Here is a 14,505-nt window from a genome sequence, read left to right as displayed (position 1 = left end):
GCTATAGCACCAACTGGTGGAATAACTGTTTCCTTCTACAAAGCCATGTAAATGCACACGCCCATAGAGTATGCGCACAATAAACACATCGCTTTCATGTTACTCACGAACATAGTCTGGATATTGAGATTGATCAAACCGGTAGCCACATTTGACTGAGGACAGACCGAGTATGTGGATCGAAACATAACCTGATGGAGAGGGATTAAGGTACACATCCTACAAGAGTAATGAGTTATATCCAGTAAGGACAGCAAGCCCTCTTTGTTCGCAAAAATAATGTTGCTCCGTGAAGCGTTGAGTAAAAAGTCCTTCATTCCTCCAGATGTGACAGTGCGAGTTGATGCACTATTAAACAGGTATCCGATCCAAGTTTCTTACAACGACCGGACTATTACTTACGAAATCCAATCCAAAGACCCAGCAGAGCAACGGGATACGCAAGATGATAGGATGCAACAAGACCTCGATGATAGGCAAAAGCGCAAGCGTGAGGAAGAAGTTCCAGTGTACACCGTACTCTGTCACATGTTCCTGGTTGTAGCTGTTAAACGGTGGGTGTGACACGAAACCGGAAAGACCCTACAGTGCCTTTCGTGAGCACGACACGGAGAATGCCTAACACAATGATGGGTATCATGTTACGGGAGACGGACTTCAGTTTAGGAAGGATCGGAGCCTGGAGGTAGGACATGTCTTTGATGATTGGAATCACAGACACCACGCCTTGAGAGAACACAAAGGAGCCAACGCCGATATCCATCTATGAACCAAATTGTGTGAAAGTTGAAGAACATGATATGTTTTGGACGCACTAGAGAAACACCATACGTCTCACACTTTTCTAGAATAGAGGGAAACACTGGAAAATCAACAACGAGTATACACAGAATTGTCATTAACATCATGTGAGCACGGGTAGTCAGCAGGTAAGGATCTGAGGGATTGAGGTGAGTGCGTCGGTGCAGTGTCTGCTCGACTTCTTCCATTTGGCAAAGCTAGTTCATCCCAATTTTCAGCCGGCGAAGGCGTGCCTCTTTCAATAGGAGGTAGAAAGAACAAAACAAACATCGGTACGAGTAGTAGAAGAGACAGTGCGCCAGGAGCTTCCGCGAATAAAGTCATAGATAATAAAAGAGTCATGGCAAGTACCATAAACTCTGCCAAGAAATATGGATCCAAATGCTTGAACACGCGAACGCAGTGCTGAATGAAGGGCGAATCGCGATCGAGGACTGAAGGTGGTCAGCTTGCTGAAGTGAAAAGACATGTAGGGATACACACCAATGCAACGCCGCTCATCATATTTACATGGAATACCGTCGAGCCAGTACTGATGCCAGAAACAAAATTCTTCAAGTTCGAGGCCTTGTAGTCAATCATGATCGTGATGTGCCAAAATACCGTAGTCAGTTGTTAATTGTGGTCTGCAACACCATTGGCATATTCCCGACTCCCACGATAGTAGCGTAGGAGAAGTTTGTGGCCGAACAGCTCACCACTTGGGTCCCTGCCAGCCGTCCTATAAAACGCGACTGAGTACTGAAAGTCTGAACCTAGTAGCGCTAGGCTGCCAGGCGCAAAATTGGTAAGCGCCAGCAATGGTCATCACCCAGCGCAAACTCAGCGTGTATATTATGTCAGACTAGTTGCTTCACATCGCGACCGTCATCCTTGGGACATTCCCGCCCTTCAACGTATTCATCACATACCATACAGTAAACATGGTCAGAGGACGCAAGAGAGATTTGACCGCTGCCCCTACACGACAGCTTACACAGCAACGCGATTACCGCGCGCGCAAAGCCCGATATCTTACCGAACTCGAACAACGATGTCTAAAAGCCGAAGATGAGAATGTGCGATTACGACGAGAGCTAGAACTAGCTCGAGCTGCCATACCCTTTGGCTCGCCACAGGAAGTTGTATGTTACACTCCAGTTCTTCGACGAAACAGTGAACCCATCATAGATTCTTCATCTAGGTACAAGTATCATCCGAGCTACTGCGCGACCTACTCAACGCCTCTGCATCGATCGCACGCTTCCAACAGATCACTGCACCTCGTGCGCCGGTCCCTCTCGATGTCAATTCCTTCCATCATCGGCAACCATCAATATCATCATATTCACAACCACCCGCAGGTCCCAGCAACCTTCGTCATTCCGAGTCATCTTCCCCTCGTCAAGCATCCTCACAGCCAATAACAATTCTGCCCTCGCATGTTCTTGCTCTTCAAGAATTCCGAGCTCACCCGTCACCTCCAAATCGGATACTGTCTCCTATCGATGAACGACGGATGGATCGAACTCCTGCGTCCTCGTCGACCAGTTCACAAGCCAGAGAAACGAGCCCATCGCCAAGCCTTGGTTCTGAGGAGTGCTGCGGGGGGTATATTGATTGCACTCAACTAATAGAAGAAGATGAGGGAGAAGATGAAGAGGGAGAAGGAGAAGGAGATGAAGATGAAGATTTTGGAATTTATCATCTCACGCATACATCGAAACTTCGTTTCAGTCAAGGCGACTTTCGAAAAGATGCTGAACGCTAAACCCTTGGAACAGCAGTCAGAAATTTGTATGGTGTAGTTGCTCTACGTCACTGCTGCATTGAATCTGTCCCTGCAAGTTACAATATTCAACAACCCTACATTTCTACATGCAGTGGCGGTTGTTTTCTAATTATAATAATATCTCATGGCCGGCTTTGCGGGCTTATCCTTATCATGACAATGTTGGCGTACGAGGTGGTTCCGCTGGAGGATTTCTCCAAAGAGTTTGGGTCCACAACAGGTCAGTTGTCAAAAACTATATTCTCTTCTTCAACTGAGCTGGCTTTCGACAGAATTATCGAGTGTATCCATAGGAGGACAGGTGGTGAATGTTTCTGATGAATTCTTTGCTGAGGCATATCAACTGCTCCTAGTCGAGGTTAGAACTGCACTCCGTTACGACGCCTTGATTCAATACAGAAGTTTACAGCCGCCCGTAAGCCTTGCTAAGCAGTATGGACCGAACGGGGAGCTTTATAGCGGATGGGAAACGCGGCGACACAACCCAACTTATGACTGGTGGGTACTTCTTTGCCACCAATGTAGCTCGCAAGAAGACATTCTGCATAGGTGTACTATCAAACTGGGAACGACAGGGATAATAACTGGTTTTGACATTGACACGACTCACTTTAGTGGTGTGCCCTGGTTTTCGCTCGATATAAGACCAGAATTTGACAGTGTCGCTGCGTAGGCAATGAAGCACCAGAGGCTTCTGTTGACGCTGCACACGAATTTCCAAACGAAGAAACAATGGTACGCGTGATGTTCGTGGCATCATCATGACAGTGACAAAGCTGATTGACACCCCAGTGGGAAGGCATCCTTCCTAAAGTACGCCTAGGACCATCACGCCGACAGCTTTACAAGATACCTGCGACAGGACAGGCTACATATGTCAGACTTAGAATTTATCCAGATGGAGGGATCGTAAGTGTGCGTGCTGATTTGCTTTATGTAAATGCTTCATGCTTTGCAGGCCCGCTTTCGCGTTTATGGACATATCACGCCTGTACTTCCTGCAAATCCTGTAGAACCCTTTGACCTCGCTCATATCTTCACGGGCGGCAAGGTCGTCGCTACATCCAACGACCATTTTGGGTCAAGCTCGAATCTTCTTCTTCCGGGCCGAGGTCAGTTGACATCAGAATATTGAACAATGCAGCCTTTCTCATAGACCACAGGGAAAGATATGGGAGACGGATGGGAAACCAAAAGAAGCTATACGAAAGATCACCAGGACTGGGTCACTATCAAACTGTATGTTTTACTCGCTTGTAGACTGTTAAGCGTCATTAATCAGTTTTTCAGGGGTGTTCCAGGATACTTGTCAACGGCAGTCATCGATACCATTCATTTCAAAGGCAACTTTCCAGAGAGTTGTGATATTCGGGGCATAAACAGTCAAGACATCGCGCCAGATGCAAATAGTGACGACTGGAAGATAATTTTATCGCCCGTTAAATTAGGCCCCCACCGCATGCATTTCTTTCGGTTGAGCAGCCCATGCGAGCAGTACACACATATCAAAGTATCAATTTACCCTGACGGTGGCATCAAGCGAATCAGAATCATAGGCACGATGGCGGCAAAGTATGGGGCAGACGTGGCAGAAATAACAACACGGGCAGACGGAAAACATCAGACCACTCCGATTGTTGTCGAGGAGGGTTGGGAGGTTATTGAAGATTGAATATCCAAACCAGCTACAAGTCGACTACGCAACGGAACTATAATGATAACCTTTTGACAACCTCCTTTCCCCTAGATAAACCATGATGAAATATGCATCCGCGCTCATATAGCAGGTAGTCGACATAGAATTTGATACCGCTTTCGACAACCCGACGAGGGATCAGCAGTGGTGATAAGCAATGTAGGACACAAGGAAAGAATTGTTCAAACTGGAGGCGATGAATGTGATGTACAGGTGTTTCAGAACTTTATACAAATAAGTAGTATGGCATACAGGAAACTTACATACAACACAGATGTCATAAAAATGGTATGCTACAAGATTAGTATGGATGGAGGAACCTGTGAACGCGGCGGTCTGCAGAAAGGTGTAGGCTACATCGGAGTGATTTCGTACGGGTGCCGAACAAGTTCGTCATATAGATCTACAGGGAGATCGCGAACGAGGGTTACTGCAATGCCTATGACTGGAACTGCCTCGAGGGGTGGGAATGTTCGCAGTAAGCGCATGGGACTAGAATCAATATAAGCATGGAGTGCGCAACTACAGAATTACTGATAAACCTTGCTGATACCATTACTTCATCTCGCATGAGAAGCAGCTGGGCAATGACACATAGGACATTGAGATGTACGCCAAATGCAAGGAGGAAATCCCATAGTTGGAGCACTTGGTCAAGAGGTGGCGTGCATGCGCAGAGTGTCAGAACAGCTATAAAGCAATTATCGTTAACGAATCGAATGCTTATGTGTGAGGCACATACACGGAAACGCATAAATCTCAGCCGAAAGGTTCTTCATTCGCAAATACGCAAACAGTTCGGGGTCCACTATCTTCAAACATCTGTCAAGTAGCTATAGGAATTTTAGCAAGACGCCGAGGAAACCACAAAAAACGTTACCTTGAGACCACGGTGTACTCCTTCTAGCGTGGGTTGAACATATAGTGGGCAGCACTCCTCGATGAACTTGGCGAAGCAGAAGAAAGCTTCCAGTTCTGAAGGCATGGTGTACAGAAATGGCGCAGCCAGTACATTCATCCCCTGGACGTATGTAAATCCGAGTTGCTGAGTTTCTTGCCTGTCTACAAGGGCCGATTATTCTTTCGTTGCCTCACGTTGAAGCAATAGTTCTCACCATGACTGCGCCACACAAAAGCATCCAACAGACGGACGAGCATATCTTCTCGTACTCGTTCCTTAAAACCTCGATCTGTAGCTAGAGTCCTACGAGAAGTATTGGCACAACAATTAGTATCAGGCGCCTGTGACGTACCTGAATGTATCATTCCTTATTTTCTCTCGAACCTCACAAGGGCCACGAGCAACATATTCTAGAAATATGCACGCTGAAACGTCATCTACACGCAGTAGAATTTTCCATATCCGAGGCCGGAGGGTAGGGTCCTATTAATGAGATCATTTCGCATAGCTCAAATTCGAGAATCTTGGAAACATACAATCTCTGAAGGTATGCCCTCGACCAGGATCATCCGCCGCAATTTCTTTGTTCCTTCATCGATATCACCAGAACGTTTTGATTTTGATGACCTGGACTGATTGAGGATCTTATTGAATGAATGTGCAGTCGCTGCCGATGATTGTGGCGAAGAGGAGGCCATGTTGATGTTTGTTTACCTCAGTTCACGTGCTCATCCCTATGTCGCGACTGTCACACAAGCGCCCACTGACACGCTTAACCTCCGCGCCCATCTTCAAGCTCTGTTCTCAGATGGACGTGACATTCATCAACTCTGGTGCTCTAAGCCGCGCTCACTACTCTTTGGTGCGCAAAGTGGAGTCTGCGCAGTCCCCGCAAGCAGCAGATCAGATCCACCTAAACGAAATTGATGGCATTAGACGTCACTTCGCTGTTGGAGGCGTATCTCTCGTGCGTAAGCAGCGGCATCTTTGACATACATTTGAGTAGACGTGACGTACAGAAAGAATGCAGGGAGAAGCTGATCATACTTCTTTACTGTTCCATGAATTTAACACACGTTAATCCTGGCGAGCTCGCCTTTGCTTTGCCACAAGCTGTCAATCTGGCCGAGATGGGGCGGACACTGCGCGACAAGCAACTCGGTATGGTGATTATCATTCTTGGATCCTGAATCTACCTTGTTAATAAACAAATAGGCTTTATCTTTTGCACTGAAGTTATGCCACCGAATCATGAGTTGCAACTCATGTTAGTCAATACCATTCGCAAGGTCAGTGCATTCGTGATTATTCAAATATTAGTCTGACTTCTTTCAAAGGATCTAGAAAGCTTGTCCACAGCACGTGTTTGCCTCGCTCTCAGCGTCTTAATTCAAATGCCAAATGATGAAGTGATACCCGCCGTACAATCGCAATTGCAGGCCCTGTTCATGCACAAATCGTCAGTTCAAAACATTTGTGATCGCTGGTGCATACTGACTCTGCAATAAGGATATCAGTTCGTCGTAGAGCTTATCTGGCATATCACTCGCTGCTACACAATGACTCTTCGCGCTTGACACCGCTAGAGGATGCAGTTGTCCTCCGCATTCAACGTACACTGCCTTCTATAGACTCTTGCGCTATGGCAATAGCCATGAAAGTGCGTGTATCTTGATGGGGTGCAAATGGAAATGACATTGTACATTTAGCTCAATCAAGTTGATTCCATCAATGATGAAGTCAACGCTCTTCTGCCAATTGTGTGGCAAAGACCCGGTCGTCAGTCTCAATCTCTTACTTTATTGGTCCTTCGAGCCCTTCGGAAGGCTAAGTACGTGTAACTCGCCCAACTTCAATTTGACATCTAACGGATGAGCAGGTTATCGATGCCAAATGTTGGTATTGTTCTCGACATTATCAAGCATACATCCAGCCCCCCCGTGCGAGGTAACTTGAGTAGTTGCGCTGCAAGACTTTGGCTGAATCTACCTAATAGTGCTACTGCGGGAGGCTTTTCTTGTCTTATCATCCGTATCAACAGAGGTCGTCCAAGAATGCCAAATGCAGCAGTCTCTGTCGCCAGTGGCTTGCATTCGACGCCTATTAACGTCAAAGGATCCTAACGATCGGTACCTGTTTGTTTCCTGTTTAGATTGCTTGAGCCCCACTCTTTGGGCAGGGACCCTGCCAGGAACAATAGCAGTCTTAGACGAGTGGGAGGTTCAAGAGGTGATGAAACTTCTTGATTCACATGACAGGCTTGTTCGAAAGATAGTGAGCACCGACAACTTATGACCAGTGGGGCTGCGATACTGATATAGAACGCTCCCAGACCCTGAGGGTCCTACACGCGGTCGATTCTTCCCTTGTCAAGGCATATAACACGCAGTTGCTACATAACTTGCCTGCAGGATTGACTTTATCTGACAAGGGCGAATATGTTTCTCGTCTGCTTGATGTTGGCGTGCTTCAGTATGGGAATGATGGGGAACAGTATGCTAGATACCTCAAGGACCTCTTTGGCGTTGCAGAAGGTGACACTCAAGGTCGTACAGAGGACATGTCTGTCCTTGAAGTCGGCCTTGAGATGATCCTTACCCACATCCGGGAATGTATGTGCAATTCTTTCGTTACTGATTTTACGCTGACTGCCTCAGTTGATACTACATCTCGTATATCGTGCGTTACCGCACTGGCAGTTCCTGTCACGGAGTCAGGTGCTCGGATCGGACCAACTCTCATGGTGGTTATTTCTGCTTTGGCTTGTGAATACTGCGGAAAGATAGCAACGTCACCCCTATCACTACTCCAGGGAATGGCTAGCAGACTTGTCTCATATGGTGGTGCGTACAAGATACCTTGAACCAGTGGAATGAAAACTCAGGAAGTAGCAGTCACAGTTCAAGATGCATGTCTGCTATCTATGATTCGGATGTCTGCAGAGTGTGACCAGATCCCGCACACTATCTTGAAGCTTGTTACCGAAATATCCCAGTTCTCCGGAAAACGTATTCGGAATGTGAGTTCCGTCGCCGTCTGGAAAGTTCGAAATGACATGCCCATCAGCGGTGTGACCTGTTCTTGACATACTGTGGTCAAAGGGATGTGCTTACCAGTATCATCGCTCAAGCATCCTCATCTTCAGTAAGGCGGCGGTCATTCCCTTCCCTCTATTGAGAACCAACCCAGATTAGCTTCCAGACTTTTTGGTTGCTCTAACAACTTATGGATCAAATGCCGGCGCCTCACCGCCTGTACCGCCTGTTGATCTAAGGCCTTCATCAACAATTTCCGGACTTTCGCCGGGTTCGCCTCCACGAGCTAGCTTATCTCCCAGACAGTTACGTTACGAAGCATATGGCACTCCCCAGGCTGTGCCTAGTCTAAGGCATCTATTAAGCCCGAGCAGAGGCACCTTCTCAAGTCCGGGAAGCACTACTAGCAGGACACGAAGTTCCTCACGTGCGAGTGAACGTCGGATGTCATCCGAACTTGTAAGGACCATCACCCCAGGAGAGTTGACTATTGCTGCCGCGCAGGGTCCATTGCAAGAGCTGCCCGAGGTGAGAATTTCCTGAGTGCATACACAACCTTACGTCTCACTATAATCAGCTTGACCACGTTCGAAATTCGAACACGTCACCGAATGAAGATTTAGTACGTCTCCTGAGCAATTTGAACGTATTCGTCATAGCGGCTAACTTGAATGTAATCGTACTATCAGACATCTCGTGTTGATCTCATATCGCTCGATACTGCCTGCAACGAAGCGCCTGTTACATTTCCGACTCCTGAGCCAGACTTCGAAGACGTCTGGGATGCCATGGAAAACTCCAATCTCCGAGGCTGGTGCGAGTCGCCGATGGACAACGTAGTGAGACTTCTACAGAGTTTACAGCACTCCATGAGAGTCATCGCGGTTGATCAGCCACCATTTGAAGGTATGTCTACTATCCCCAAACCGGTCTGCAAGATAGAACCATGCTGAGATCTATGTCTGTTCCGGCCCTTCTGATAGGGGAGCTAAAAGTCTTGGTTGCTGCCTCACCTAATCCACCCTTAGTGGAGCCGAAACAAGGTGCCGCCCTTCGCCTCCGGGAAAGTGAAGAAGAAAGCTGCCTGTGGCGCCTCCGGTGCGATGATCCTGAGCTACGAACCACTATCAAGAGACTCTTGGAGGATATATAAGATGCCCTGCTGTTTGTATGCAGGCAGTCGGATTGCTATTGGCTCATCAGCTATGTTTGTTACGGTGAGAAATAAATTTCTGAAGTCGTGAATACAAGACTAGATCATCATCAAGTGATGAGCCATTTTAGGCGTGTCTATTGAGCACACCCGGAACAAAGCCGGAACAAGATTCGTGATGCTCGGAAAACTTGACATCGTGCGAGTCGGCAAATGGTCTATTGATATACCGATATTTCGATTAGGTCGTTCAGTCAGCCTCTGGCCGTGGGAAAACTGTGGTTTATAACTCGGAAAATTTGACTAGCAAGTCTTCCCTCCAGCCGTAGACCAAGAATCACTTGGGATCGCTTTTCGTACCAATCTATGATTTTTTATTCACCCTCGAAGTACGTTTTCCACGTTCTAGCATGTTCGTTGCTGACTGTCTAATGTTCATAACTCGCAGCACTCCACGCCTGGCTCACACCATCATCCTCCTCGGACCTCTTGCAGTTTGCCTTGTTGACACAGACCGTCCTCCTTAAACTTAGGGCTAGTCAAAAATTTGACTTAACTCTCTCTTCCTCATTCCTGTTAGCTGATGGGATAAGTTTATTGTGATCCTCGCAACAGACACCTGCTCTGGAACCGCAACACTCTGCACATAGAACGAAGGTCAAACACGAGAGAACACTTCACGATACTTATTATTTAAACACCCTACCGTTATACTACACACAATGATCTCATTCAAGCATCCAAACCTCTTCCGCCCCAATAGTCGTCCCACATCACCAAATTCCTCGTCCCGTCCCGAACCCGCCATGATCCTGGAGAGGACATCCCGACCTCTCACCAAGCTCTCTTTCAGTGGCTTCAAACGATCGTCATCTTCGACATCTATCTCCTCCCCCCCTCCAACTCTGCTTGTACAAGACGGATCTTACCTACAGGCCCTCAGTCTCAAGTTTAGTGAGGCGGTTTCAAAGGCAATGATGCAGCCCACTGGTCCAGTGGCTGTTGGCGAGTTGGTTGGAGGCAGACGTCCAATTCCTGCTGGTCGTGGGCGAGCTCTCGGACTTTTAATTGCCTCGTGTGTATCTTATTTTCATTCTGGGGACCATTTTTGATTAAACTGCTATAACCCAGTGAGCTCAAGGCATGTCAAAACAATCCACACTTGCACAAGGCTATCCTTCGTTCACTTCACAGGCCATTATCTGTTCTACTCAGTAACCTCTCGGCACTCCTTCTTCCCCTCCTTTCCTCGCCAGCATTCCTTTCCATGCTTGCCCCCACTGTGCAGGCTCCCAATCCCAATGCAACTCAGCTTCATGCACTTGCAGCAGCTAGCTTTGCAGGAGAGCTCCTCGAAAGCTTCGATGAAATGAGTTTGGGCTTTGAAAATGACGCGAGAGGAGACGGGTTGAAGGCGATTCGTGAAGGCCTCGTTTCCCTCATTGGGCGTGTTGTGAACCCGCTCATTACGGGCATCCAGTCTGAACTGATACCTCTCCTGGAGTCTCTGGAGAATCCTGTTGCTGTTAGCGTGCCTAGGACAGGTACCAAAGCTCTCCACCCATCAATCGTATCATTACAGGCACTCATGCCTGTGTACGCTCGTGCATTGACGCAGTACACGACAACCCTTCCTTCCCAGACGACCTTGGCGACTTTCTTGATCTCGATGATTTGGAGAGCGCTCGTTGCCTTCGCTAGTAGACCCCGAGTGAAACCTTCACCGCCAACGTCACCACTGAGTTCGCCACAGCTCACACCTTTAACCAAGAGGCAGCGTGCCACTTCTGGCAATACGCCGGCAACTCCTCCCCCTACACGGTTTGCTCTTAAACTGCCTTCACGGCCATCGTCTCCTCCCGACATCTCGGTTACTCCGTCAGCAGCTACTGACGCACGTGCGCTCTACGAGCTTATGGTTCTCCTTCCACGTCCGTCTGCAGAGTGTGATGCGACACGCGTAGCTCGCGAGGCTGTCGATGAGGCGCTTTCTGGCTTAACGGCTCTGGCCACATTGCTTGAAAACATAGGCAATCCTCTGTTCAAGGTTGGCAAATCCCATGAGGCAATCCTAGAGGAGATTGAGAGGATTACTGCTGATCTGCCAACTCTCATCGCATTGCCTGTGCTCCTACGGAGTTACTCCAGAGTCGCAATTGAGTCACCATCCATTCCGTCGATCTCCTCTATCATCAATGTCCCCGAAGATGAATATAGAAAGAGCTGCCTATCAGGTTTTGGGCGAGCAGAACAGTGTAGCAACATCATCGGGCATAGCGTGCTTGACTTCTTACGCGACCAAGGTGGCTTACAGAGCCTTGTTGAGCAGTGGTTGGCGAACCGAGTAGATGTCGTTGACCATTGACTGTATGGACCCAACGATCTTCATAGGTACTCCTATCTCTCATCTTGTGAGCTAGTATTCGTCCTTATGTATCGATCCATCACATCGTCCTCGGGTTATCATTATTTAGAATGGTTTATGTAACTTATCTAGATTGTTTGTTTTCGTTCGTTCTCACTTTCGTCAGGGTCGTCTCCTACTGAACTATAGCGTTGTTGTAGCTTACATTGCAGGATTCCCTACTCGAGAGGCGCTGCGGGTATGATAATCTCTCTTGTCGTTAAACTGGCGAATCTTTCATTTTTGATTGCTTCGACGTGCAATTCGATTATCAGGCCACAGTCATGCAACTTATATCGTTTACCGTGTTAAATGGAGCATGCTCCGATGCTCACGATGCCATGTTCATGACAGTGGTCCGTGTTCAAGTGTAATTGATGTTGTGTACTAAGTACCAAGTTCACATGGACACCAGTCGACCCTTCGTCGGTTGCCCTGTGGCGGTGGCGAACTTCTGATAAACGTAGGGCTCACACTGTATTGGGACTAGATTGGTTGACGCATGGCTTGACTTTAATATTGCTTCATCACATGAGCTAGCTAGCTTCATACTCGCAGTCTTAGGAGCGATAAACGATAAAATACAAACCAAGCAAGGGCTTTTGTTTCTACAATTAAAATTCAACTACTGCTGCATTGTCCATCAAGATCTTGTTTAGTCCATCACGACGGAGACAGTTCTCAAACTTGAAGCTCTTCGCAATTTCATCGAGCTCATCCTCGCTTTTTCCACGGAAGTGTTCTGCCCATTCCTTGACAAGATACTCGGTTACCAGTATACTGCGGGACAGGCGACCAACACGATGAGAGAGTTTCCAGACTGGAAACGGATATAGGTCTTGGTTCTCCTGCGGGATCTCTTTTGTGATATGATCGATAAGAGGTTGATATATGTGCTGGACTTGAGTGGTATCAGCACCCCAAGCGTCCACAGCAAGACGATGTTTCTTCGCCAGGAAGTCCTTCAGTAGGGCCATGTACGATGTTTCTTGCGAAACGTAGACCATGCCCTGGAATCCGATATCCTTGTATAACCAGATCGACCAGCTCAAACGATCCTGATATTGTGTTAGTAAGGAGTAAGAAACGGTCACTTTCAGTACAGATGTACCTGATTGTAGATTGCCAACTGGTCTTTGAGAACCTTGTACCGTCGTTCATTGATGGCGTCTGTAGCAAGGCCATCGTATTGCTTCCTAGCATAGACTGGGCCCCATTCGCCGTTCCAGACACAAAGTCCGTGCTGGTCCATCCATTCCCTCTTCCTCTCGTAGCTTTTCTTCATTCTCTGCCGTTGTTCGTCGGAGCTGATATAGTCCTCTGGACTAGCAGGGAATCCGTATACACTGTAGTCTGCCGTCTCTGTAAGATGAAATCATGGGACCAGTGATTCAAGAGCATACCATGGATCGAGTACGCGGTATTCTGCCACTTCTTGTGCATATCACCAAAATGTGAGAAGTCACTTGCAAATGTGTTTCCGTCGAAGAAAATGACATGCTCTGTGTCAATCGAGCGTATGGCGTCGTAAACTTGGTCGTAAAACTTTATTACAGCAGTATGCGTGGAATCAGTGGGTTCGTTAAGCGGATTATAGCCGGCAATCCACTTGTTGTCAGCATAGTGCTTAGCAAGTTCTTTCCAGAGCCAGATTGTACGGTCTTGGAAGTCTTTGTGTAACCAGAAATTTGCGATGTGCGTGCCAGCATCACAATGCCAGTCGGTGTTTTGACCGCCTGCAGCAGCGTGCAGATCGAGGATAGTATAAATGCCATGTTGAGCACAGAGGTCAATCACACGGTCAAGGTGCTTGAAACCCCCTTCTTTCAGGACGCGGGGATTCAAGTCATCTGATCGACACCGTAAGTCCGACAGATTACGAAAACTCAAGGCACGTATGTACCTTCGAAGTGCCTGTAGTTGAAAGGTAGCCGAATGCAGTTGAGTCCAAGACTCCTGAAAAACTTGGCGTCTTCCTCTTGGAAAAAGTACTCCAGAACCTTGGTTTGCCCATCAGAAGCAGGAACAACGCTGCAGATAAAGATCAACCTACCTTGTCGAAGAAAAATTCTGATTTGATAGGTCCTACGACCTCAGCAAGAGCAGCGCGGATCTGGAATTCGCAGCCTGGGTACCCAGAAATGAAGTTCTCCATGCTATCAGAGGAGAAAGATCAAGATCCGTGAATGTGTTCAGAAAGCATAACAACCCACTTCATCCACCCTCCGAGACCTGCTCCCCTGAGGACGACCTCTTTGCCACCCCCATCGACGACCTTTGTTCCAGAAACTTTCAGATAAGACATAGCGAAGGAGATGTGCAGCGCTGCATGATCTTGATTGGTATAACCTTAAGTACTGCAGCAGTGGAGCCAAGGTTGAGTTAGCGGACCGCTAGAAGAGTCCACGAGAAAGCGACTATCCATGCTCCGAGGTTTATCCGTATTCCATTGATAGCGTGATCGAACCTCAGCGTAAGCTTGGCTAAGTGGACTCGTGACTGCAGAAGCAGCGGTTCAGTGTACTTGTCGACTGACGATCACTCTCATTTGTTTCTGATCTATATCTCAACAGAACAATCCTTCTGAGTGAGGTATCAAGAGAACAAGTGGATCAGGTTTAGATAGTATGTAACAATGTGATTGACCTATTTGCGTGAGTCCGCGAGTGACAAATACATTGGGGACAAGATGAGGGTATCGTGGTATTCTGTTAGAGACAGTGAAATTGCACAATGAATAATGA

General features: G+C 47.5%; 7 protein-coding genes across 7 annotated transcripts; 4 read left to right on the top strand and 3 right to left on the bottom strand.

Annotated features, from left to right (window-relative positions):
* Positions 1–219: 219 nt before the first annotated feature.
* Positions 220–989, bottom strand: F5891DRAFT_1191361 (uncharacterized protein; the record flags this gene model as incomplete). The annotated part of the gene is made up of 4 exons (XM_041367441.1): positions 220–348; positions 403–534; positions 587–763; positions 816–989. The coding sequence occupies 4 exons, from the start codon at positions 987–989 to the stop codon at positions 220–222; spliced, it is 612 nt and encodes a 203-aa protein (XP_041223636.1).
* Positions 990–1,571: 582 nt separating this feature from the next.
* F5891DRAFT_502135 (uncharacterized protein) lies at positions 1,572–2,954 on the top strand. Its single transcript, XM_041372050.1, has 4 exons — positions 1,572–1,588; positions 1,645–1,925; positions 1,985–2,792; positions 2,845–2,954. The coding sequence occupies exons 2-3, from the start codon at positions 1,725–1,727 to the stop codon at positions 2,549–2,551; spliced, it is 768 nt and encodes a 255-aa protein (XP_041223635.1). The 5' UTR covers positions 1,572–1,588; positions 1,645–1,724; the 3' UTR covers positions 2,552–2,792; positions 2,845–2,954.
* Positions 2,639–4,511, top strand: F5891DRAFT_502036 (allantoicase). The gene is made up of 8 exons (XM_041372049.1): positions 2,639–2,792; positions 2,845–3,070; positions 3,122–3,189; positions 3,246–3,307; positions 3,365–3,481; positions 3,531–3,684; positions 3,736–3,811; positions 3,863–4,511. Exons 1-8 carry the CDS (start codon positions 2,726–2,728, stop codon positions 4,242–4,244), a joined length of 1,152 nt encoding a protein of 383 aa, XP_041223634.1. The 5' UTR covers positions 2,639–2,725; the 3' UTR covers positions 4,245–4,511.
* Positions 4,512–4,621: 110 nt separating this feature from the next.
* On the bottom strand, positions 4,622–5,867 carry F5891DRAFT_1129724 (TBC-domain-containing protein; the record flags this gene model as incomplete). Its single annotated transcript, XM_041364431.1, has 7 exons — positions 4,622–4,760; positions 4,811–4,958; positions 5,011–5,101; positions 5,149–5,330; positions 5,384–5,472; positions 5,522–5,652; positions 5,706–5,867. The coding sequence occupies 7 exons, from the start codon at positions 5,865–5,867 to the stop codon at positions 4,622–4,624; spliced, it is 942 nt and encodes a 313-aa protein (XP_041223633.1).
* Positions 5,868–5,905: 38 nt separating this feature from the next.
* On the top strand, positions 5,906–9,689 carry F5891DRAFT_1240488 (armadillo-type protein; the record flags this gene model as incomplete). The annotated part of the gene is made up of 16 exons (XM_041369714.1): positions 5,906–6,136; positions 6,189–6,330; positions 6,385–6,458; positions 6,507–6,628; positions 6,679–6,829; positions 6,879–7,000; positions 7,049–7,116; positions 7,166–7,443; positions 7,502–7,781; positions 7,827–8,012; positions 8,064–8,188; positions 8,236–8,313; positions 8,364–8,732; positions 8,782–8,826; positions 8,894–9,110; positions 9,188–9,689. 16 exons carry the CDS (start codon positions 5,906–5,908, stop codon positions 9,355–9,357), a joined length of 2,658 nt encoding a protein of 885 aa, XP_041223632.1. The 3' UTR covers positions 9,358–9,689.
* Positions 9,690–10,079: 390 nt separating this feature from the next.
* On the top strand, positions 10,080–11,722 carry F5891DRAFT_1129722 (uncharacterized protein; the record flags this gene model as incomplete). The annotated part of the gene is made up of 2 exons (XM_041364430.1): positions 10,080–10,432; positions 10,489–11,722. The coding sequence occupies 2 exons, from the start codon at positions 10,080–10,082 to the stop codon at positions 11,720–11,722; spliced, it is 1,587 nt and encodes a 528-aa protein (XP_041223631.1).
* A 530-nt stretch (positions 11,723–12,252) lies between these two features.
* F5891DRAFT_501778 (glycoside hydrolase) lies at positions 12,253–14,357 on the bottom strand. Its single transcript, XM_041372048.1, has 6 exons — positions 13,975–14,357; positions 13,815–13,917; positions 13,665–13,761; positions 13,165–13,611; positions 12,873–13,114; positions 12,253–12,819 (listed from the first exon to the last, which is right to left on the bottom strand). The coding sequence occupies exons 1-6, from the start codon at positions 14,064–14,066 to the stop codon at positions 12,376–12,378; spliced, it is 1,425 nt and encodes a 474-aa protein (XP_041223630.1). The 5' UTR covers positions 14,067–14,357; the 3' UTR covers positions 12,253–12,375.
* Positions 14,358–14,505: the final 148 nt, after the last annotated feature.

Source organism: Suillus fuscotomentosus, assembly GCF_016647785.1.
Source record: "Suillus fuscotomentosus strain FC203 chromosome Unknown F5891scaffold_42, whole genome shotgun sequence".
Taxonomy (NCBI): domain Eukaryota; kingdom Fungi; phylum Basidiomycota; class Agaricomycetes; order Boletales; family Suillaceae; genus Suillus; species Suillus fuscotomentosus.
Note: the sequence above shows the minus strand (reverse complement) of the source record. Positions and strands in the feature narration are given on the sequence as shown.

Coding starts and splice junctions, on each gene's coding strand:
- F5891DRAFT_502036 (XM_041372049.1), top strand. CDS start 2,726: ATGACAATGTTGGCGTACGAGGTGGTTCCGCTGGAGGATTTCTCCAAA. Junction 3,308..3,364: donor TTCCAAACGAAGAAACAATG/GTACGCGTGATG, acceptor TTGACACCCCAG/TGGGAAGGCATCCTTCCTAA. Junction 3,482..3,530: donor TTTATCCAGATGGAGGGATC/GTAAGTGTGCGT, acceptor CATGCTTTGCAG/GCCCGCTTTCGCGTTTATGG.
- F5891DRAFT_502135 (XM_041372050.1), top strand. CDS start 1,725: ATGGTCAGAGGACGCAAGAGAGATTTGACCGCTGCCCCTACACGACAG. Junction 1,926..1,984: donor TTGGCTCGCCACAGGAAGTT/GTATGTTACACT, acceptor TTCTTCATCTAG/GTACAAGTATCATCCGAGCT.
- F5891DRAFT_501778 (XM_041372048.1), bottom strand. CDS start 14,066: ATGTCTTATCTGAAAGTTTCTGGAACAAAGGTCGTCGATGGGGGTGGC. Junction 13,918..13,974: donor GGTCTCGGAGGGTGGATGAA/GTGGGTTGTTAT, acceptor CTCCTCTGATAG/CATGGAGAACTTCATTTCTG. Junction 13,762..13,814: donor CAGAATTTTTCTTCGACAAG/GTAGGTTGATCT, acceptor GGGCAAACCAAG/GTTCTGGAGTACTTTTTCCA.